The sequence below is a fragment of the Anser cygnoides genome, chromosome 2 (genome assembly GCF_040182565.1).
Source record: "Anser cygnoides isolate HZ-2024a breed goose chromosome 2, Taihu_goose_T2T_genome, whole genome shotgun sequence".
NCBI lineage: Eukaryota > Metazoa > Chordata > Aves > Anseriformes > Anatidae > Anser > Anser cygnoides.
In genome coordinates this window covers 129,605,536-129,629,642 of record NC_089874.1, presented here as the reverse complement: position 1 = coordinate 129,629,642, position 24,107 = coordinate 129,605,536, and the positions used below count along the sequence as shown (strand labels likewise).

The 24,107-nt window shown below is 40.1% G+C and overlaps 1 protein-coding gene across 1 annotated transcript in view; it reads right to left on the bottom strand.

Annotated features, from left to right (window-relative positions):
- KCNB2 (potassium voltage-gated channel subfamily B member 2) overlaps nt 1-24,107 on the bottom strand; it is a 195,948-nt gene that overhangs the window by 157,217 nt on the left and 14,624 nt on the right. Inside the window, exon 2 of the mRNA XM_048077005.2 lies at nt 22,347-23,031. Coding sequence (XP_047932962.2) covers nt 22,347-22,925 — 579 coding nt within the window. The 5' untranslated portion in view covers nt 22,926-23,031. The remainder of the gene's footprint in view (nt 1-22,346; nt 23,032-24,107) is intronic.

Here is a 24,107-nt window from a genome sequence, read left to right as displayed (position 1 = left end):
CATAAGTGCTAGAAACTGCTGACAAGGATTGTAGCTGAATATATACATATTTATGAACACATGAACAAACTTTTATACACATATGTATAAAAATACAGTATTCCAAATCTTTCCAAAAAGAATAGAGATACTATAACTATAATTGAAGAAGCTCACAAGGTCTTACTAAGACACAATTTTCTAGAATATTTTCCTAGCAATGGGATATAGGATAAGGCTCTTAAAACATTAAAAAAAAAAAAAAAAGGAGAGGTCACGGCAAAGTCAAGAATGGGAATCAATTATAAAATGCAAAAAGCCCTAACTCTGTGATCTGAGCGCTCAGGATTCATTTAGAAGTTCACAGGAAAAAAAAAAAAAAAAAGGTCATCTAAAGGCCCTGCTGTCTTTGGTGCTCAGACCTCTCTAGGGCAGTCCAGTGCTGTAAAAGTTGATGTGAATGTAGGGTGGCGTGATGCATAGACGCCTCCTGTGCCCGTGCTTTCTGGGTAGATGTGTTCAGAGCCAGACCTGAGGGGAACACACAGCTCGTGTTGGTGCAGGGCTGGGGCCCTGGGGGCTGCCTGTGAGATGCTGCTGAGGCTGCTGGTCAAGTCACCTGCCCCAGCAGCACCACTGCAGAGCGGAGGCTGTGCTGCCACCCTGCTTCTGGGCTCTGTGTAGGGAACCTTTCATGCCTTCTACAGCTCTTTTGTCAACCAAAATTATATATCAGACCTTCTGGCTTTGTACAATGTCTCTAGGCATTGTGACATTATAAAATGCTGGTGAATGGGATTACTTCCTATCACATGACCTGCTAACACTTGAAATGTTCTTTTGATTCCCCTTTTATTTGCACAAGTTGTTAGCCTAAAGAGCCAGACACCATGTCATTTTCCCTCACAGAGATCACCTTATTTCCTATTGTTAGAGAAACCAAACCACTGCGTATTATGTCAAGTGACATTTCTTAAATGCCATAAGATATACAAAAAAGCCTGTTCTTTTCTGTTTTAGATTGATACCTCAATTTCTGTTGGATTTCATTGCACTGAAATACTTAAGTCTACTGGGTAATAAATATTCCCTACTAACCCTTCGAAAAATCTCTACATGTAGACTAAAATTTGTTCCAAAGACATTTGATTGTGAAGGACAAACAATTGAGAGATTATTTTTCTTCAGCAGATTTTCCAATCACATACAGCCTGTGCTTCACTACCTGAGTATATAATGAAGTCCTACAAAACCTGTCATATTTCAGTAGCTCTTCACTGCTGGAATGGAATTTTTTATGAAATCGGTGGCAAGAAAGAAAATTTTAAATGCAAGAGTCAATATACAGAAACCACAAGCTACACTCACGGTATTTCAAGCATTGCCATATTTGTACTTACAGAATTTAATCTATTCTAAATCCAATACAAACAATAAAAGTTTCATTGATAAGAGAATTTTGAAAAGTGTGGATTTTGACTCTTGGAACACAGAGTGAGGGAGGAAATCACTGGACTGTAACATGTTCTGTAGTCTGAACTTATTCTTTGTGGCTGTCAACTTTTATCCAGTCACACATCTGTCTGAGGAACTGCAGGGAAGGAGTAATTGCCTTCCAAATGAACCTTGGTTTTTAGCTAACTTCTAATGAAATCAGCATTCGTGGACAGAAGGAGCACTGCTGCATGATATGAGGGGGAAGACTTCCACATCAGCTTCTCCTGAAAGCAGATCCGACGTAAGACACTCCCTAACATGCGCCTGCTCAATATTTGCTTTCCACAAGGACTGTTATGATTAATGAGGGCTCATTTCTTTGCTATTTGTCAATGATTCACACTAGCATTCAAAAGAAAAACATTCTCCTCTATTTCTCTGCAAATATTTTATTACCCTGAGAAAGCCTAGTAGCTAAATGCTTTCAAGACACAAAAAAATCAAAACCACAACAGTCTCATAAGATCAAAACCTAGCTTTAGCAAAGAAAAACAATGTTATCTTGTGTAGATCCAATGATGTAGCAAAGATGCTAACCAGCTGTCAGGGAGGAAAGCAGCATTGTCTTCTGCATTGTTAGAAATGGGCCCCAGCTGTGCCTTATCACCGGCCTCCTAACAAATCCAGCTACTGTGATTTGGGGGGGTGGCACATTTTTCTTGACATTTCCCTTGGGTGTCTTTTTATAACTACGTTTCTGCTAATTAACTTCATCTCTGAGCTGTGGAGAGTAACTGCTTCCCCTTCTGACCAGGGATTGAAAAAAAGCCCCTACAGTTGCACTTTGATCAACTGTTTGGGTATGAACAGCACAAGGACACGGATTCAATAAATAAACTTGAGCAGATGAAATAGCACTGTTAACAGGAAACAAGCAAACACACACAAAACTCATCTCAGATGCCATTTGACCTTGAAATGTCTCAAACATGCTCAGCAATGCCCTCTCAGTCAAAAAATTCCTAGCAGACCAAGACAGCAGGACACGAAAAAGGTGAATGAGCATTCCCATAATAACATGCACGAAAATGTCCATGCTGGGGTAGAGGAAACGCTCACAGAGCTTCTTATCACACGTCAGAAAGCACTTCTTCATCATGCAGGTGACAGAACACAGGTTGCCCAGAGAGGCTGTGGAGTCTCCCTCCTTGGAGATCTTTGAAAGCTGCCTGGACATGGTTCTCCTTGGCAAGCAGCTCTAGGTGGCCTTGCTTGAGCAGGGTGGTTGGACCAGATGGCCTTCTGAGGTCCCTTCCAACTTCAGCCATTCTGTGGTTCTGTGATTCTGTGATTTCCCCCAGCACTTACTCCCAATCCCAGAAACCCGGGACTAGGGACTTACAGAACTGGAGGTTAAATTCATCTCACTGCACATAACGGCATTAAAGGGATCCATCCTTTTGTTTATGTTCGTCTCTATTTTCTTCGCTTGGACATGAGTTTCACTTTTTGAAGGCTTACTTATTTTCAATAAAAAAAGAACTCTTAATTAGCTGTTTTACCATTCTAGCTTGTAATAATATTTTTTATAAGTGTTATTAAAAAGGGAAAGGGGGGAAATACAATGGAAATGGCTCAAGGGTTGAGATAAGGATGGAGAGATCACTCAACAATTATCCTCACAGACAAAACAGACTCAGCATAGGGAGATTAATATAATTTATTTCCTTTGACTAGTGGACTAGAGCAGGGAGAAACTAAAAGCAAACTATCCCCCCCCCCCCCCCCCCCCCACCACACACACCTTCTCCCCCCAAGTGGCGCAGGGGAAAGGGGAATGGGGGCTGCGGTCAGTCCCTGACGCTTCATCTTCGCAGCCCCTTCACGGTCCCTCTCTGCCCCTGCTCCCCGTGGGGTCCCTCCCACGGGATGCCGTCCTTCCCGAACTGAGCCTGCGGGGGCTGCCCACAGGCAGCAGCTCCTCAAGAACTGCTCCCACACGGCTCCGTCCCACGGGGTCCATCCCCCAGGAGCAAACTGCTCCAGCACGGGTCCCCCACGGGCGGCAGCTCCTCCCAGACCCCCTGCTCCTGCGTGGGCTCCTCTCCACGGGCTGCAGCTCCGGCCCGGGGCCTGCTCCTGCGGGGGCTCTCCGTGGGCCGCAGCCTCCTCCAGGCCACATCCACCTGCTCCACCGGGGGCTCCTCCACGGGCTGCAGCGTGGAGATCTGCTCCGTGTGGGACCCGTGGGCTGCAGGGGGACAGCCTGCTCCACCAGGGGCCTCTCCACAGGCCGCAGGGGAACTGCTGCTGCGTGCCTGGAGCACCTCCTGCCCTCCTGCTGCACTCACCTGGGGGCTGCAGAGCTGGTTCTCTCACATTTCTCACTCCTCTTTCTCCCAGCTGCTGTTGTGCAGCAGTTTGTTTTGTTTTTTGTTTTGTTTTGTTTTTCCCTCTTCCTTCAATCTGCTCTCCCAGAGGCCCAACCAGCCTCACTCCCTCGCTTGGCTCTGGCCGGCAGCAGGTCCCTTTTGGAGCCGGCTGGAGCTGGCTCTGATCTGACATGGAGCAGCTGCTGGGTTCTGCTCAGAGGCCACCCCTATAGTCCCTCTGCTACCAAAACTTTGTCACATAAACCCAATGGAGCAGCTTCCTTGGTTTCCTTCAGTTTTCACAACCAGATGAAGCAATGCATTGTACAGCTGTAGTTTTTCATTCTGTTTGTATCTGGGATTCTGGGTTAGTCCTCATATAGTGAGCTCTTCACTCCTAGTGTACGCAAGCTTCCCTCCAATGCTGGGACTTAATCTGTCATTCATATATACTTTGTAGCCTGATATTACAGGTTGATGAGTTTCCTTTAGCTAAGTATCTGAAACTAATTTGGGTAACATCCTTGAATACAGTTAGGCATTTCACTTTACACACTTCATATATATATAGATAATAAGTTTGCATATTACCCTAACGTATGTTGGTTTATCTGTTTTTACATATCTGGCTTAATAACAACTTTGTCAATTCTGTCTTTTTGCTTTTCCTTAAATTTAATTGACCTTTGTCCTATATTGAATTAAGGAGAGAGCTTTTTTTACTTTCCGTCTACTGGGTGGTCATCCATTAGCTTAGTAATTTTTACCCATTCCTCTTCAAAATTTCAAGTTTTGAAAAAAAAAAACAAAACAGCAAAAACCCCTCACAAGTTCACTGCTTGACAAATTTTTTATTGCTATTTTATCGCCCCACATCTTGACCTGACATTACATAGGACTCGCTTTCTGTGTGTAGTGAAGCTACATCATCCTCTACAGTGAATGTTAAATTGCTTCAACATTTTCTCAATTCACAGCTGTCTTTCGGTTACTAAAAACATTCACAGCAATGCAGCAAATGCATCATGGATCTTGTCTAAACCCCGGAAGCTTCCTCTCTTAACAGCAGGTCATATTTTCACTTGCAAAACCAGAAGGCAAGAGACCATCCTGTATGGCTTATGTTTTATTATCACTATCTGTCTCTCTGAGAAAGGAAAATCTGGAAGGTCTGGGCCTTTCTGATGTGTCGTTGTGACAATAACTATACCTTAATTTTCCACTTGAAACCACAATTGAGGGGAAGCATTGCTGGAAACATCTGGTAAGCAAGGGAAGAAAGAAAAGTCTGATATAATCTCACTATTTTCTCTCCCTCCTCACAGAGTTCCACAGCTTCAGCTTTGCTACACAAATATGCCTTTATTCTTAAAAAACAGGCAGTGTCTGGCAGTCAAACCTTAATACTATGGCTACATTACGGGTCCATTAGTGTTACATTACGGTTCAGAGGCTAGAAAGCAATAGGAGACCATCCTGCTAGATATTCTTACATCTCTGTCCAGTTTCACACTTAAAATACACAGTTCATGACACGCTGGAGAGACATTATGATGGTCTCTAACTCCCCTTCAGGAAAGGAGCATCCAAATTCCCCACACACACTCACAACCCAGACCGGGCCCATTAAAATCACTGTCTCTGCATGGAAGCAGCTCATATTGTCATGAATGGAGGTCAGACCAACACCAGCCATTCCTAAAGGCTGATGTCGTTTTGCAAAGAAGGAGGGAGGAGCTCACGAGGGGAGCGGAGGGGCAGGCGCTGAGCTCTGCTCTCTGGGGACAGCGACAGGACCCGAGGGAACGGCATGGAGCTGGGACAGGGGAGGGTCAGGCTGGGTGTTGGGGAAAGGATTTTCACCCAGAGGGTGGTCGGGCACTGGGACAGGCTCCTCATGGCAGTGGTCACGGCACCGACCCTGCTGGAGTTCATGAAGCATTTGGACAATGCTCTCAGACACCCAGTTTTTGGGTGGTCCTATGTGGATCCAGGAGTTGGACTTGATGGTCCTTGTGGGTCTCTTCCAACTTGGGATATTCTATGATATATGAAAGAGTACTTTAGCTAAAAACAAAGTATTGACTTTAATGCAAAAGATAACTAAGTAAGGGTGTGCAAATTTCAAGTTTCAGTTTAACAAACGTCTGATCCCATCTGATGAGCTGCAAGAGCTTAATAATATAACTGGCCTGAGACTGTTTGAAGGATGGGACTTGCTGCTCTTCTGAATCCAAAAGAACCTGACAGCACTCGTTATAAGTTCAGCTCATTCAAAGTACACTGGAAGAGTATGCAGGTTGTAGCCTTTCAAAGAAGGTGCTTCACTTCTGCTTGCTGGACATAAAGAATTTTCAATTTAACAGACCAGAACAGAATTATGGTAGTTATTGATAAGGATCTAAAGCAAAATCTGGATGCATCTTTCTTGCCCTTTTATCTTTTCTCTTAACATTCCTTTTTCTTTTCCCACCTACGAAGTCTTTTTATTGACTTTTTATATTGACTTTAAATTAAATATTAATCCACTTTTCATGCTACACTGTAGAAATCTGATCAAAGGCAAATGCTATGATAAGCGGCAGTTAAATTCCATAAGTATAATGTAATATATAAATTTTCTTTTAAACAATAGCAGTGGGCTAAGCATGTCAAAAGACTCTAGGATCAATCAGCATGTATGTCATTACACAGACAGACTCCTAACATAATGGCTAAATTATCTTATTTCCCATTAAAATAAATAGAAACAACACATCTGAGTCCCTTAGGCCTGTATGCCTGAAAATCTCTGCCAACATTATCAAACAAGGATGTTATTTAATTAGTAATGGTACAGGAGGATGAACTCTGCCTGTCTAAAGGCTAATATATGTACAACCAGATTTCCATTTCCACAGGAAAAAAAAAAAAAAAAAGACTGTCCAGGTGTTGGGGGCTGTGTAGGACATTAAAGATTTGAGTCCAGCTCCCTGCTTTGTCCTGGGCTTGCTGTATGACCTTAAAGTAGTGCTACTGTACGTCACTTCCACATTTGTACATTTTGTACTTCTCTGCTCTGCCAAACTACTGTAAATCTTGATACACTCAATATTACAAAGCACTTCGTACTAAAACAATGACATCAGGGACAGATGAGAGCATGCATCCACATGTCCATATTAAATTTTTAAGCAAGGCTCATTAATTTTACTCCCAAATACTCTAAAATGTTGATGCTTTCTTTAATAGATGCCTTTTTGCCATAGAGGTGAGCTTGTGACACTAAATCTTTACAAGGAGTGATTTACACCACAAAAGAGCTCACAAGATCATATTAAATTTTTCTCAAGCACAGTGTATGTGCCTCACTGGGGTACCTTTGGGCTGGAACAGTGACATGCTTAGGTAACCTCACACAGCTGCAAAGCACCTGACTTTGAACAGTATTTTTTATAAGCCCATACCTAACACAAATACATGAGCTGTCAGTAAACATAAGGGAACACTTGTCCCTTGCTTAGTTTAAAATTCTGTGCTACACAGTTGGAGAAAACTGCTTTGCTTTCACAGAATGAATAAGCTTACTCACAAGCAGGTTAGTTGTCAAACCATCTCTCATTATATAGGTTTAACTACACTCTAAATAACTCTAGATAGCTGTCACTATGCTCTGTGGTCTTAAGGTGGCCTACAGGAAAGCTGAAGGGGGACTCTTTGTCAAGGAGTGTAGAGATAGGACAAGGGGGAATGCCTTTAAACTGAAAGAGGGTAGGTTTAAGTTAGACATAAGAAGGAAATTCTTCACTGTGAGGGTGGTGAGGCACTGGCACAGGCTGCCCAGAGAAGCTGTGGGTGCCCCATCCCTGGAGGTGTTCAAGACCAGGTTGGATGGGGCTTTGGGCAGCCTGGTCTGGTCGGAGGTGTCCCTGCCCAGGGCAGGGAGGTTGGAACTGGATGATCTTTAAGGTACCTTCCAACCCAAACCATTCAGTGATTCTGTGCTGGAATTTTGTGCTAGGAATTAAGACATGGCAAACTGAAGAAACTTTGCGTTAAATCATACGGACATTAGCTTTGTTTTCTGACCAAAAGGCCTGACAACAGAACCAAAAAGTTATGTAAGATATCTAGCTAGGGATTTTGGTAATAAATAATATCGCCAGTGTTTTTAGGCAATAAACAAATAAGTAAATAAATAAATAATAGTATGTATTAGTACTTCAGCATACTTAGATATTAGTCACTATTTTTCATTTACTCCCTACCTTATACTTGGTCTTCTTTTCTGCTGATCTGTTCTAGCCTTGTGGAAATTATCCAATGACTTTGACTACTTATTGCATTTTTCTTGAACCCTTACCATATGAAATAATGTCAGCCCTATAGCTCAAAAATAAAGCTACCAAAAAGGACGCAACCATAGCTATCCAAATTACATGAGTTATTCTAACTAATATGCATCTTGCTGCAGATACAGGTCTCCTCTCTGACACAGGACAATCCGGTCACTGCACTGATCCCTTGCTCCATCCCCAGGGCAGCTCATCTCTGAAATGGGCTGCAGTTAGGCTGCCTCCAAAGGAAGACCTGATGCTCAGCCCTTAGCTTGTGCAGTGCCTTTCTCCTGCACAGCAGCTGAGCTGAGGCTCTCAGCATCACTCAGGGCACTAGCCTGGGGATTTTTTTTTATGGTCATAGGACTAGAGTGGAGATTATATACTGTTGTGCAAACAAAACAGTATTCACTGGCACAACTGCTACCACAGATTTTATGTGGAAAGGGAAGAAAAAACTGTCTTTACTGTTCAGACACAACCTGGCTCTGTGCTTTACTTCTTTTTTGATCTATTATCTCACTCCATTTTTTCAGAGTACTGTAAATCTCCTATAACAACAACTGTGTTTCAAAATAACACCCTTAAGCCTAGGAAATCTACCTTATCAGTGACAACTCACCAAACAATGAAGTATTTAACATCATTGTATAAATTTATCAGGCTTCTCCATCCACTTAAAAATGTATTTTCTTTTTTTCTTAAGTACTGTATCCTGTTACAGCAGTTCTTACCAGAGCCAGTATAAGCACTTCAGCAGACTTAGGTGAACATCCCTCTGGAGGGGAGGTTTCACCTTAGGTAAGTTTTGAAACAGCAGTTAAAGTAATATTAAAAATGTATATTTTAGCAAATGGTAAAAGTATTTTGAGAGTCTTCTACTTAGACCTTAATAAAACAGAAATACAGCACTGTAGGGTTTTGCTTGACTCCTTTCTAATTGACATGTATAATAGGGAAAAAATTGTACTTATTCAGGCATGGGGAATAAAAAGGGGAAATTCAGATAAAAATCATCATTCTTCCTTTGAGTTTTATTCAGGCACCTCCATGCAGGTTCAGTGTCATTTCTGTGACCATAAGTGTTATTTGCCTGTGACAGGGCAGTGGAGGAGACAACCGCTGCTTTCATCGGCAGTGCCTCAGCTAGACCAAGCACTGATTCCTGTGTGATGGCGTGTATGCACTGACCTGCACAGGGATTCCCCCATTACTGTAAGCCTTTGAAGGGTTTCTCCTCCCAAAAAGAATGCTCTTCAGCTCAGCCCATCTCTCGACAGACAATGTCCCTCTTTGCATAACTGGAATATGAGCAAAGATTCAGAGATTTTGTAGGTTTTCTTCCCATCTTCCCCTTTAAAAAGAGAAGGGAGAAGGAATGAAAGAGAATTACAGTTCTGCCTCCTGCTTGCGCTGAGGAAGGTGGGCTCTCCTGCAGCTTGCACATGTGCTTTCAGCTTGACTTCACAGGCAGAAAGCATCTGTGCCCGCACAGTGCCCAGGGCAGCTGCATGGTCCCTCTCTGGAGCAGCCCAGAGGGACAACACCTCCATGAAAGACAGGCAGCAAAACGACTCCGTGAGCAACTGTGCTCTGCCAAGCGCTCCTCTGTCACACACAGCCTCCTCTTCTGGAAGCCAGCCTTAGGTAAGGCTAGTTTTTTGTTTCTAAAACAAAGCAGGAAGGAAAGAGATGATGCTGGAGTTATAAACGCTGAAGTTAAATTAATGTGAATGAGATATTTTTGGAAAGTATCAGACGCGTTAGTAGGGATTCAGTGCAATAATGGATACTTCCAGCATTAGGCTTATGTTTTCAATTTCATACCCCATAAACTAAAATTTTTATTTTCAAATACTGACAGAAATCAGTCCAAGAGGAAAGGAGACCTGTGAGTCAGACATGCCAACTCTCTTCAAAGGAGGCTCATTTGCTTTCAGAAATAACAGAGAAACATTTCAGAGAGCTTATCCTCCACACAGATGTTACTAACATCAGTGACATAATATTGTAGTAAAAGTTGTCACACTATTCTGTCCCTGCTGGTGTTAACAAATACTGAGAGGGCTTCCTAAAGAGTACATCTATGCCTCATCTATTTTCTGTATAGCACAGTCATCACACAGAAAATCCTTCTCCGTCCAAGACTTCTCATCTCCAATTAGCTACACTACTTAAACTTTTAACATACTTATTTCATCCAAAAGTACACATGCAAGTATGTAAAAAACTACATTGTTTCTTCCTGAATCAAAAGACTGAAAAAGGTTCTGAAAAATTAAGAGGAATTATTCACCCCCCAACTATCATTGTAGCAACTACAGAATGTCGGGTTAATTTCCTATATGTAGCTTAGAATGAAATCCATGCACACCAACTTCATCGCTGGGCAGCAGAATATAACTGCGTAAAATTCTGATTACAATAAACTGGCATCAGGCTCACTGAAGCATGTGTAAGTATTGACCTGAGGGTTAAACGCTGGCTAAAACACTGATAAAATATAATATTTACCATCAGAAATGACATGCAACTAGCAATTATGAAATTAATCCTATCTGTATGTCTGTGGTATGAAGCTGAATTTTCCCACTTAAAAATGGCCATCTGAACCATAACAAATGTAAGTGACTTGACCAAGACCACACCGGAGCAGACTTTGGTCTGGTTGAAATTTGCTATTCTATTTTTTTTAGCTAAAGAAGTCATGTTCCATGCAAAGTATCTTAATCCCTCTACACCCCCCACAAGTCCCCATTTACTGCTTTATCAAAACTTCACGTCTTCGTTTTTCTGTCTGGGTGAGATTCCTCTGTTCACTTTTCATGGTGCACCCACTCCCTCTTATGAAAACACAATTGTGAATAGAACCAGTCAACTTGGTGCAAAAGACTATTTGGGAGTAGGACACACATCCACTACCAGATTGGGTGGAATGGAAATATTTCTGGTGGAAGTATTTCAATTCTGAATACTCACTAAGATGTCCAAACATTCAGTTAAAGAGGAGAGAGGACTTTTTACCAATAACTGCATCTAATCCATCCCCTAACCACTACACCTATTAACTAACACATACAGAGAAATTGAAAGCAATTACACTGATCTCTGCAATTTTCTACCAGATCACTGTGGTGGCCTTATAAATCAATTTAGATCTTTTTCCTTTGTTTTACTATTTTGAGAAATCCACTTTTTTTCTTTTAAGTCAACTTAAAAAAAAAAAATGAAAGAAAGAAAACATCTCAAAGACCCAAAGAAAATCTATTACTTAGCATTCAGCTCACAGATTTAGCTTGCATACCTTCTAAAATTATTGGTCAACTCTGTTCAGATTTGTTTCCCATACCATTTATTGACCTTTGAAAGAATAAACAGTAGAAAAGTAGGGATTTCTCATTCTATTTCTTGTCAAAAACAACTGGGATTTTTCTCACATTATAATATGTTTCATACCAAACTTTGCTCTAGCATAAAAACATACATCATCCTTTCTTCTGTCTTTAAGCCTTCATGTATCATTTATTAAAATAAAATATCGCCAATCTAGATTTCTAATCCTATCTGGAGAAGCATTTGAATTCTTCCCAACACCCAAGGTACTTGTTGAGTTCATCCACAAGACCTTCAACCTTACAGTTTATCTTCAGAAGAACCATCTCTCTCTTGGACTTGGTGTCACTCTCCTGACCTCAGCTCAGTCAGACATAGCAAACTGCATTGCAAAGAACTGCAGTTATATAACAGGCTGTAAAACGACACAGAAAATCTTGAATTATAACATAAAAAAAAGGAAAAAAAAAGAAAAAAAAACCTTTTAGTTGGAGATCCAGAAGTGGATAGTTATAATTCTAGCCATAGTATTGCAAGTACTTGCCATTCTTGAAGTTACCTTATATGTTGCCAGTAGAGAGACCACGGTGGCCCAAAGGCTCCTAAGTACAGAATATATTTCTGCATACCCACATCCCAAACTACTAAATAGCCTCAGTATTAAATTATGTCTAAATCATTTGTTCCTCCTGCTTGAATTCTAAGAAAGGCTGTAGGCCAGTCATACAGGACTGGCCATATACCTTGGTACTCTTCATTTTGCCAGCTAAATGCAGGTAGGAATGATTTAAAGGTCTTTGAAGTCAATGCCAGTGTTCTGACAGAGTTCAGAAGCATTGGACAAGTTTTCATGAGCTATAATGTGACAAAATGTATTGGCATACATACATAGACCAAGGTACTTCTGAAACAGTGTTTTCAAATGGCATTAAGTTCACAGGAGAATTTATACAAAAAATTTTAAAAGATAGCATATGACAATATAAAGGCTTCATGAAAATAATAGAAATGGAAATGAGTTCAAAGTTCTCAGAACAAATCTGTAACACTTTTTAGATGATCTCTTGCAGTCTGCAAAAGAACTACCTTAAGCACTTTAATTTAGCAATATCCACTGCTCTCTAGAAAAACTTCCCCAAAAGCCAAACACATGCTTCAGTAAAGCAGAACAGACATTTCACTGGAGGACCCTTCAGTAAGCAATTCAAAAGCAGATTACAGTGCTCGGGAAATAAGCTACGTGAATGTGAGCTGGAGAACAAAACTTGATGCCATTGTTGTCTGTCACAGAAACGTGACTGACTGAAGAATTACATAAAGTAGGACCATCTCAGGAGTTCACTGAAATACTTTTAGCAGTACCATAATTCAAGGCAAGCTGGGCTGACTGTCACAAAGTATGCCAGCAGCTAACACTTCCTATGGGGCATTCTGAAAGTGGCCGGTGACACCCGAAACTGTCACTGCAATTTGGCTGCCCTTGGGACAGCTCTGGTGTGTGCCATACCTGAGCTATTTAAAGCAGTATCTAGCCCTTAAGGTTGCATCAGGAGGGACCCAGTGAAAGATGAGTGAAAACAGTGACTCCTGGGTAACATGTGTGCTCCAGTGTTCTGCAGTGAAGCTCATTACTCCTTGAAGAAAAAAAAAAATAAAAATCTTCCTTCAGAAGCTGTTTTGTGACGAACTTCAGTCCTGTTGGGCTTTTATTTAACTTGCCTTTTAGAGGCTAGAACAGAAAAGCTGAGATAATCCTAGAAGGGTTTTTTTATTAGTCCAGTGAAGTGCCAGTTTTTAGGCAGGAGCTTAGTGAAATACAATACCATTTCCCACAAGCACCAGACATAAAATATTCTCAGTGAGGAATGAATCTGAGCCCCAAAGATCAGGCAAGACTTGTCCAACTTCAAGAGTTCACCTTTTCAAATTTCCTCAGGCTTCAGGTTTGCATCTCATGTTCTGGCTCCTGCCTTTCTCTATGTTTTAAAAGAAATCTTGTATAACTTTTTATAGCAAGTAGCTACAAGATGACTTGAAAATTCAGCAAGTATGATTCAGACAGTTTGTAGGTAGAAAACCAGTGCCCTGTTTGCCTCCACCATCTCACACATTTTCTCACTGTGCAATATTGTGAGGTAACAAAAAATAGATGTCGTTGTTGTACAGTTACACATAAGAATTGCATGACTAAAGGCTCCAGCAACACCCAACACACTTTTTGGAAATAAGGGCTAGTATGTTAATATGTAGACTAACATTTCAGTGTCTAAATGTGTTTTTCAAAGACAACTTTCTTTTCCACTGCTGCTCAAAAACAGTAGAAGACCTGTCTCAGTGAATGGAGTACATGCATTCACGCACTCATACTGTCATAACATTCACATGGAGAAGGCACTGTACACTTAACGGAACAACTTCAAATGTAGGGCTGTTGTCTGGGTTCCAATCAGTGCAAATCAAATAAACTTAAATAGAAATACACTTTCTTATTCCACCTGAAAACCTGCCCTTATTGTATGCCTCCCCAAAGAGAGAGTTACCCATGCATATAAAGAGCAGATTGTGATGTCTTCCTAAAAAGACTCTACTGGGATACTTTTTTGATCTCAAAGTCACTTTGAAACAGCTGTGCCAGTGATACATGCTTGTTTTCAATATTCCCTCAAAGGACTTGGGCTTCAGCGCTATGCGTCAAAGACTCACGTATCTTCATCAAACAGAAGACTTCTGATTCTGCCATATGTCATGATAAACACCATGTGTGTTTTTTTCTTTTCAGAAATAAGTAACATGCAGTAATCTCCGGCTTTCAGGTCACCTGGGAGCTGTTTTTTGCTCTTCTACCTCATGGAACAAATCAGAGATTCACACAGACAGGGCAGTTTGCAGGATAGCTTATATATTGGTTATGCTCTCAGCTTTCCTGTTCATCCAGTCAGTAGGTTTAGCCCTTTGCTTCCAACAGATTTGGTCTGGATAATCCTCCAAATAACATCACCTTTGTGTCATTTAATTTATGCATACGTATCTCCCTGTTGTCTGTTTGTTTCCAAATATCTTACGTGACAGAAGACAATGCACTGCCAGAGGCTTATGAAAATGGAACGGAAATACAACATTTTTAGGACATATGATCTGCCTCTCAGTGAAGTGAAAGACACAACACTCTGGTCTGTTCACTCAGGCATGACACAGCTTAAGTGGCATGTCACAGCTGAAAAGCCAGCTCATGAGATGCTTCTGACTTTACAGAGGGGCATGGCATAATGCACAAAATATGACCTTCCTAACCAGAAATATTGCAATACATCTAAAAGATACTGATGCTGGACTAGACTCAATGTAGGGTAACAACTAACAGAAACAGTATATGAGGAGTGGTTAAAATAAACAATTATTGTAGAATTAAACTGCTTTATTAACTTGAGAAGCACACATAGGGCTGGGGTAAATTGGAATAATGCTTTCTACCCATTACAGGAAAGGGCATACTTTATAGAATAGGCTGTTCTCATGGAGACTTTACCTCCCAGTAATTCACTGCGACCTTGTATATTTGAAATCCTGGCACATGTTTCTGTGCAAGAGCCAGTGTGCAATTCTGTGAATGGTGACACAAATCCAGACACGTTCTAGTCATTACTTTAAAACATCATTTTGCAAAACATTACTAATTAGATCTTAATATAGAGAATAGATTTTCCAAAGTTTTAATATAACTATTCTTGACTTTTTCTCCCTTTAACAAGACTTATCATGAACCTTCTTTAATTTTCCTTGATGTAACCATCAAACCAGAGTCACTGAAGCCCTTTCTCATAGATCCAGGTAGGAAAGGTGCTCTTCTGCTCATGCAATGAACAAGGATACTCCCTGGTGCCAGTGTTTGAAGTCAGTGGTAGACTGTCTGAATATGACTCACTGCATCTTTGCCCCAGGCACTGCTTCCATAATTTAAGCAGCTGATTTACTGAGAATTAAGTGTCAATAATAAACAGGTCAGTTCAAAAGACATTTTACTCATTTTCCTCTAATAGCAGTTTTTAATAAGTTCTACTTTGCAGCAAGACCTTTCAGCAAAGCAGAGAGAAGATCATGCAGCCAGAGGGAACCCTGATATAACTGAGGCATTAAACACCTCTGCAGCAAGATAGATCAGATGGTAGCTCAATTTCCATGACACTTAGGTTGACCAAAAATGCTGAATCATGGGTTACATGATACTGCACAAAAGAAGTAAAGAAAGTAAATAATCTTTTAATGACCAATTCAGCAGTGAGCATACACAAGGTCTTAAAACAAAATCAATTAACTACTGCCAGTCTACTGTGTTCCTTGATATGATATCTATTGAAAAAACAATATATTCACTTATCTTTCAAGATATTAAAACACTTTAGTTATTAAATATTAATGACTAGGATCAAATATAATCTTTGCCTCACAGTCACATTGACTGACTTTATGGTTTGGCATAAAAAAATTACTTCACCTTAAAAGCAAAGAGAGGTAAGAAGTATCCTGGCCAGAAATGATGGTGAGACGGAGATATGTGTTTATTACCAGTGACCAACCTCTGTTCTTTACCACACCTTAGTTTCAGCAACTGTTTGTCTTTAAAGTATTGGGAGTGACAAAGCAAACTATAACATTCCTGGTAGTACATTCAGATAAAGGCTCATAACAGGCTCTCCGTAAAATAAATTGAAACCAGAGGTCAAATAGAAGTTCAATCTACGTATCAGCTAGAAAATACCACTCATCTTAAACAAAAGCCATCATGCCCTGAAGTATACTAAGTAGAATACAAATACTTGTGGGAATTAAAGTAATACAAAAGTCATTCCTCATGCTTTAAAAAAGAGACAAACTTAATTCTCTGTCATCTTCAAACTCGGTCTACAATTAGATTAGAAAGCACACAAAATATAAGCTTTTGTTGGGAGAAATGTAACAAAATCAGGATGACACAAAACATTTAAACCTAAAGCAAAAAAAAAAAAAAAAAAAAAGGACATGCAGGAAAAGTGTTTTGTTCATATAACGTGACAAAGGATGCAAACAGAAGAAAATCTATTTCTTTCACTTGAACACTTTATCTTATATACTTAGTGCAAACATTCAGCTTTTGACAGACTCCTTTCTTTTCTGTGGTAAGTCTTTGCAATGCATCCAACCAAATGAAATTTTTCCTGAGGTTCTCTAGGCATTTATGATGTGTTTGTCAACCCAAAAGGACCACCAGCATACCGTCAGTTATGGTTTGCTCCTGAATGAACTCTGCATTACAATCTAGGATTTAATTTATGAGAAGTTGCAAAGGAATGCAGGAATGTTTTATATGACACTCAGCTCTCTTCTGAAGTTGCACATAATAACTCTGCTAATTCGCATTTATCCCATGATCACTCTTAAGCTGCTCTAGAAAGTCTGAACAGGAATAAGAGTCAGTGTGCATTATAAGTAAAACACATTCATGGAAAATAAGAATCAAGTCCCAAACATGTAATAGGAGTGCCCTTTCTCACCATGTCAGTGTGACAAGCTGAGCCATAATGCACACAGTAGCTAAATAAGTGTCAGTGGCCTGAATCCCCCCATCATGCTTCCTTTTATTTTTAATAATAATTAAAATTATTATTATTTTTTCTTTTCATAGGGGGTTAGTTACTGAATGCAAGACACAAACTCCTCATGATTTCCAGTCAGGCTTCGGATAATTATACTTTCTGCAATCCACAATCTGCTAGTTAGCTGATAAATTATTAAGCTTTTCACAAAGGAAGAATACTTGTTACAGCCAGTAATGTAAAGTAAAAAATAATAAAAATAAAATTAAAATAAAAAAACAAACAACAAAATAAGGTAAGGACAAATGAGCCATGCAGTGAGACAAACAGAATTAACTTTCAAACCCATCAGGTTTCACATAACTTTAAAGAAGGTAAACCACATGCTGCAGAGACACAAAAGCCAATATTTTACCCTTCTGTGTATGTACATCAACAGGGGTTATGCGAAAATCACGGATAGAGTGTGAGTGACTAGTAATTTTTTTAATGGCTTAACTTATTTATATTACCTTTTATATTTGATCAGTTAATATTCACACTGAGCTTTAAGAAAATATTCATGTGAGAAAGAATTACTTGTACAAGAAAGACGTGTAGAGTCAATCCCAAGCAATTACTCTCTAGTTACATTCAAAGGGCCAACCTGTGATACAAGATACTGAAATATGGAAAAAGGACAATTATATTGACATTTATTGACAACATTACTGTAAGGTACTTAACATAATATTGTATATACCACTGATAGTGAAAGATGATTGAGGCAGTTTCAGATATCTCTAAGCAGAAATAGCCTCTGTATCTCTCCTAGATATTCCACTAATTTCTGACCTCATTAACTATATTTATAGTAGCTCATCTGCACTCAAAACATTCCATATTTGTTTAGGATTTAGTTCAAGTGAGTCTCATTGATGTAAAACAAGTGTGAGAAAAGAATCAGGCTCTTGAATTCTGTAAACAAGAATGGCACAAAGAGCTCATGCACTAATACTCTGAAAAAAAACATTAAATATAGGGATTTACTTGATTCACAGTTGTTCCAAAGTAAAGCTCCTCTGATTTTAAGTGTGCTACACAGAACAGTACGACATATATGTCATTAAAAAGGCCTCAACTCAGCTAGGTTCATCCTTAATATCCCTATGCAATCCACCTGAAGTCTATTCACGTCCACGGAAATCAATACTCATTCTGGTGTCTCTTGAGGACTTTCAGACTTCTGATAGCTTGTTCAGAGATACTGCTTCTCTAAGGAAGCTGTTTTAGGTCTAGAAACTGTAACTAAAAGGCCAAATTATGGTATATTTTATTTCCCAAACAAAATCTCTTAGGTGAACAGGACATTTCTGGAGAAAAATGGATGTACTGTGACCCTACTCTGCAGAAGGTTGATTCCACTTCAAATTTATGTGCCATAATGACTCAAAATACACTTTTGTTTTAGTTTTTCTTCACTATAAATTGGTAAAATAACTTCTTCAAGCAGTTTTCACAAAATACTGGTTACACATAAAACATAATCAAATGGCTGGTCTAAAAACTCAGGTGCTACTCTGGAATTAAAGAATGACAGAATGTCACAAAACTCTTTGGTTTGAGGGCCAGGGTTAGAAATTCCCTGGGATATAGATTACCCAAAATTCCTGCTCTTCCTAATTCCCAGCACTGCTTCTCATTTCATATTACTCTGCATGTCTGAAATAGCCAAACCTCTGGAAATTTTTTGTCTTAACCCTACTTGAAAAGTTTATGAATGAGAATGCAGGCAAATGGAACCAAATCCTGCATTCCTTAGTCAAAACCTCAACTGAAATCATGGAGAGCTTTGCAGGAGTGAGAGCTAAGCAAGAATTAACATACCTAGGAGAAAATGGTGACTAAGATGAGGTGCATGGCTACGTTTGCCAAAAAAAAAACCCACATAGTAAAGAGCATGTGTCGCACAACAGAATTTGATCTATAATACTACTTTCTTACTATCTAACCATATCTTCCATTCCTTGCCGTGCATACCTATCATCCTTTCCTATTTATTGTCACAGATACTGTAAAATACCAGCTGTTCATGCGCTCTGACCTTGCTGTGTCTCACCTTGCTCTAAGTGAAGTCAGTGCAAGCCTTCACTGACCTCCAGAGAAGCAGGATTTGTGCTGGGATACGTAATCCAAAGTGGGACTCCCCCTTAATTCAATAAGCTTTGGATCAGACCTAGAAGGGATCTTAGCAGAATCAAGAAGCCGCAAGGCACACCCACATATCAAAACCACACCTGAGTGTTTACCTCACTTTCCTAATCTTTTACGTGAAAGAGATTAAAAAGCAATCTGTTCCTTTCAACTGCTTAGGTGCTACACAGTACTTGAATGACTACTTGAACAGTATCTGTAGGATAGCTATGTACGTTAACATGTTTTCATTTGTTTCTTCAGAAGTTAGAAAAGGATGGAGTATTTGAATTCAAGGCTTCATGGTAATATTTTCTAGTTTGGTTCCCAACTTTCCTCCACTTCCCTTCCAAGGAATCATCTCCAGATGAGCTGCTCCATGCCAACCAGATCTCACAGCTGTTCAGCTCAGCTGCCAGGAGTGGTGGAGATAAGCCCCTCATCCCTGGGAACAAGGCTGGCACCTCAGCGACATGCCCAGCTTCCTCCTGCCTGGGGCTGTGGTCCTGGGCTCACAGCCTGACACGCAATTCCCAGGACAGTGGCTGGTTGTCTTTACTCCCGCAGAGGAAAGAAGATGGTTCTGCCTCCTGTTTTGGGACGAATTAGCAATTTACCACATAATGAAACAAAAGATGAGAAATCTGAAAACGATGTTATCCAAACACTTCAGATAAGAATCTTGCCACGGAGCCTCACACAGCCTGTGATGGCTCCAGACTGAGAGTACATCTGACTGACTCCAGCATATCTTGTTTTACATGCAGCTCTGCTTGTTTGCTTATGTTCCAGAAGTCTGAATGTGCTGCGACAGTTTTTCCTCTCCTTTATGCTATGCAACCGTGTCATTCAGCCAAGTTTCTACAGCCTTCCTTAGGATGCCATGGGTGTAACTGACTATAATTTTGGCTCATATATATATTTACAGACTGAGTATCGCTAAAAAGAGAAACTGAATGCATATAATATGGTGACTTCCAGCTGCTAGAATCACAGGAATCACATGAAATGGCATTAACTAAGACAGAAGGCGATTGAAATAATGCAAACCAGCTATCCATTGCTACATGTACACAAGTACAATGTGAAACTCCCGGTAGCAAGGAAATGTAGAATGTTAACATTCAATCAAACCAGGAGATGAGGGGAAAGGGAAATGAAAAAGTAAACAATACACGTTTAAACATCTTGGGAAATGAAAGAAACAACAACCTTCATTTGCAAAACCTGCAGAGAAATCTAGCAGTTTAACTGTCCTATGTTTCCTCATTTATCTACCAAGCCAAAGAGTGATTAAATGCTAATCAGCCATAGGCAAAGAACCGTAGAATCAGGATTTTAGTTTTGCCCCATTCATCTGTTCCGTCTTGCTGTGCTGACTCCTAACTTAAAGTATTCTTAGGAAAACACTAACTAAACAAGCATCTCAAGCCCTGTAAGCAATAGCCTTCTTCTCTACGTTAAAAAGAAAACAAGAAAAGGTTCTACAAGCACACAATCCATTTCCCCTTCCCCTGAGCCTGCCTGTTAGGCATGGTGTGAGACGTAGCTGAGGCAGTGCCCACGGCAGGCCACGTCCCAGTTCAGGCACGATGTGTCCTGCCCTTGTAGCTCCACCAGGAGCCTGTCTCCTGCTCACCATCGTGTGCCAGGAAGCCAGATCCAGCTGCTGCTGCCTCATTTTTCATGCTTGCAGACATCCGGGAGGAGATAAGGTCTGTTACAGGTCACATTGGGAGTGTTTTAAACAGTGAGGGACTGAGAAGCTGGTCCCTGACTCCTGCAAGCCGTGTAGCAGCTGTGTCACAAAAATGCTGGGGAGGGGGGGCTGATGGAGGCTAACTTGTACCAGGGGATCACAGAGTGCAACATGGCCTCCCTGAACCTTTTCTGGCACACCTAATGCCCATCTGCTTCCCCTCTGCTCCTTCTCCTGGAGAGGAACATATGGCCCAGAATATGAATCTCCAAAGCAGAAAATGTATTCTTATCATTTCGTAAAATATTCTAACACTTTTTTTTCTTTTTTCTTTTTTTTTTTTTAAGTAGCAAGAAATTGCTATTACAAGAGAAAGTCCTTGACAGGATGTGGGTTTTTGTCCATTCCACCATCATATTTTAATATTTACCTTAGTACAATGGGGTTGCATCGAATAACAAATTAATGACAGAAGAAAATAAAACCACAGTTAAGCTTAACATGGACATATACATACTGAACATTTTCACTCTGACTGATCCAAACTGGAGACAGTTTTCCTCATATTAAATAGTACCTAATGTCACAAAAATAACAATGAAGTTCCTCAAGAAGCAAGACAATTTTTCTCTTAAACTGTAGCACCAAAATCTCACCCTAAGTGTGTGCACTCATGTAAAGGGAAATTTTCCACGATATCACTGAGACTTTCATCAGTTCACCTGTTTAAAGACAGCAGAACAGGATTTCTTTCATGTGAATGCTTCCTTACCTCTATCTGAATATCTATATTATATATAATATGCATATGATATGCATATACATATATTTGTATATACACATAGATGTGCATACATACATATATATGTGTATATACATGCTTCAATGCTTTAATACTTTCATACAGAACACTAATTCTTGACCACAAAGCACAGTATAAGAGAGAACATACTGCAACCCTTGCCCAATATAAAACCATGACAGACAGCGGCTGTTGACACTATTCTTTGACTATCACTTATCACTCTTTATGAGTCCGTGATATCACATCTGTGCAATGCCTGTAATAGAACAGGTATCAACACTGTAACAAATAAATAAGGGCTTATTAGAACATGTTTCTCATAACCAAATGCATTTCTAACAAAAAAGTAAGTAGTGTTCTCTAGATGCATTTTTATCAAAGAGTTTAAGGTGAAGTCCATTAACAATCACACATATGTTTCTGTTTATATACAACAAATGTAAAGCGTAGCACTTATCTAAAATCTACTGAAATCAATGGGATTCCTTTCTTCTGATTTCAGTGGTTTTAGAACAGATTATGTATATTTGTTTCATGATATGTAGATGTTTAGATTCTTCTTTTCTCTAAATATTTTAGTGAAAAATATTGATTCATGCATGTCAGGTACATGGGTCAGGACATTTTCTCCTGCTTGTGAATTAAACACAGTGTTTATCTTACCTTTGCTGCCACAGATGAGTTGGGTTTCTCCAGCAAGTCCCAGAGTTTCTTCCTCTTCTCTGGGCAGCATGTATTATCAAACTCTTCCCCTTCTCTTTCTCGCATTGTCTCTGCCTCTCTCCTCAGCTCTTCATTCATCTGCTCTTTCTTTTGGTGGTATCTTGCCTGGCAGCAAGATTCTAAATATATCTCATCAATCCCCCAATAATCAAGCTCCTGTCCAAAAGAAAGAGCACACATTTCTTCCATCATATGTAGTTTCCCTGTCCTGTAGAAATTCAAAATGGAAGTGAAAGCCCCTGGGTGTCGATCAAAAAAGTATTCATTTTCATTTAAGTTATAGTCATCACATACTTCGAGCAGAGATTCATGAGTATTACAGTCTCTGAGCTTTCCTAATCGTGTCCTTGGAAGTCTGTCCAAAGTCCTCCACAGCACTTCATGGTTGAGCCCACCAACATTTATTTTAACTCTCCGCGAGCAGGCTTTGCTCCTAATGATCTCCACTGGTTCTGGCGGGAGAGAAAGTGTAGACCTTGAAGACTTTTTGTTGATCCCTGGTGGAGCCTTCTCAGCCATTTTAAAAAAGGTGCAGTTGTAATGCCAGAGTCTTTAGGAGGATGAGCTTGAAGACTACAAATATTTGGGTAGAGTACTTTTCAGATAGACCAACCCATTCCTGAAGCTGAAAAAGACAAAAAATTAGAATATTGCAATGCAGAATATAATCCCCAAATGCTCACTCTCTCTTATTCCACACTTTCTTATGCAGATGAAAATATAATGATGGTAATTTGCTCTTTCTGCAGTAAGACTCTTTTGTGGTAGTATAAGGACCACTGGAACAACTGGTATGGGTAAGAGAACTATGTTTAAGCAAAAGCAAAAAAAAAAAAACAACACTAGAATTTCTACATTCATGAAAATCAAATGTGAAAGTTTATAAGGAGAACTTGTTTTGTTTTATCAGTTTCTGATACAGCCATGTCACCTAAATCTGATTATTTAACTATTAATTTGTGAGGCAAGCTAATAGAAAGATTGTAGGAATATGTACAAGGAAAAAGTGAAATGGGGGCTACCTTCCCTTTTACTGAAAATGTCAAAATTGGCAGATACATTCTGCAACTGAATGAAACAATTAGCACATATAAAAATCTCCTGTGAAACCAAACTGCAACCCTCACCCTACCATTCCAAATATCAACTTACTGTATTATTTCATGACAAAATATTACACACCAAACCATACAATTGTCATCCTAACAAGTCAAATTTTCTGCTATCAGACACTGCTGATTTCTAGACCAATTAATCAAGAGAATCGTAACTCTTCTGAACCCACTGAACAGTAATAGAGGTTATATAGGCAAGGAAGTTCAACTGTATCCTGGGCTGCATCACAAAAATTGTGGCCAGCAGACCGAGGGAGGTGATTCTCCCCCTTTGCACTTCTCTCATGAGACCCCACCGGGAGTGCTGCGTTCAGCTCTGGGGCCCCCACCACAAGAAGGACATGCACCTATTAGAGAAAGTCCGGAGAAGGGCCATGAGGATGATCAGAGGGCTGGAGCACCTCTCCTAGGAAGACAGGCTGAGGGAGTTGGTGTTGTTCAGCCTCGAGAAGAGAAGTCTCTGGGGAGACCTTACAGCAGCCTTCCAGTATCTAAAGGCGGCCTACAGGAAAGCGGGGGAGGGACTCTGTGTCAGGTGCTGTAGTGATAGGACAAGGGGGAAACAAGCACTGGAACAGGTTACCCA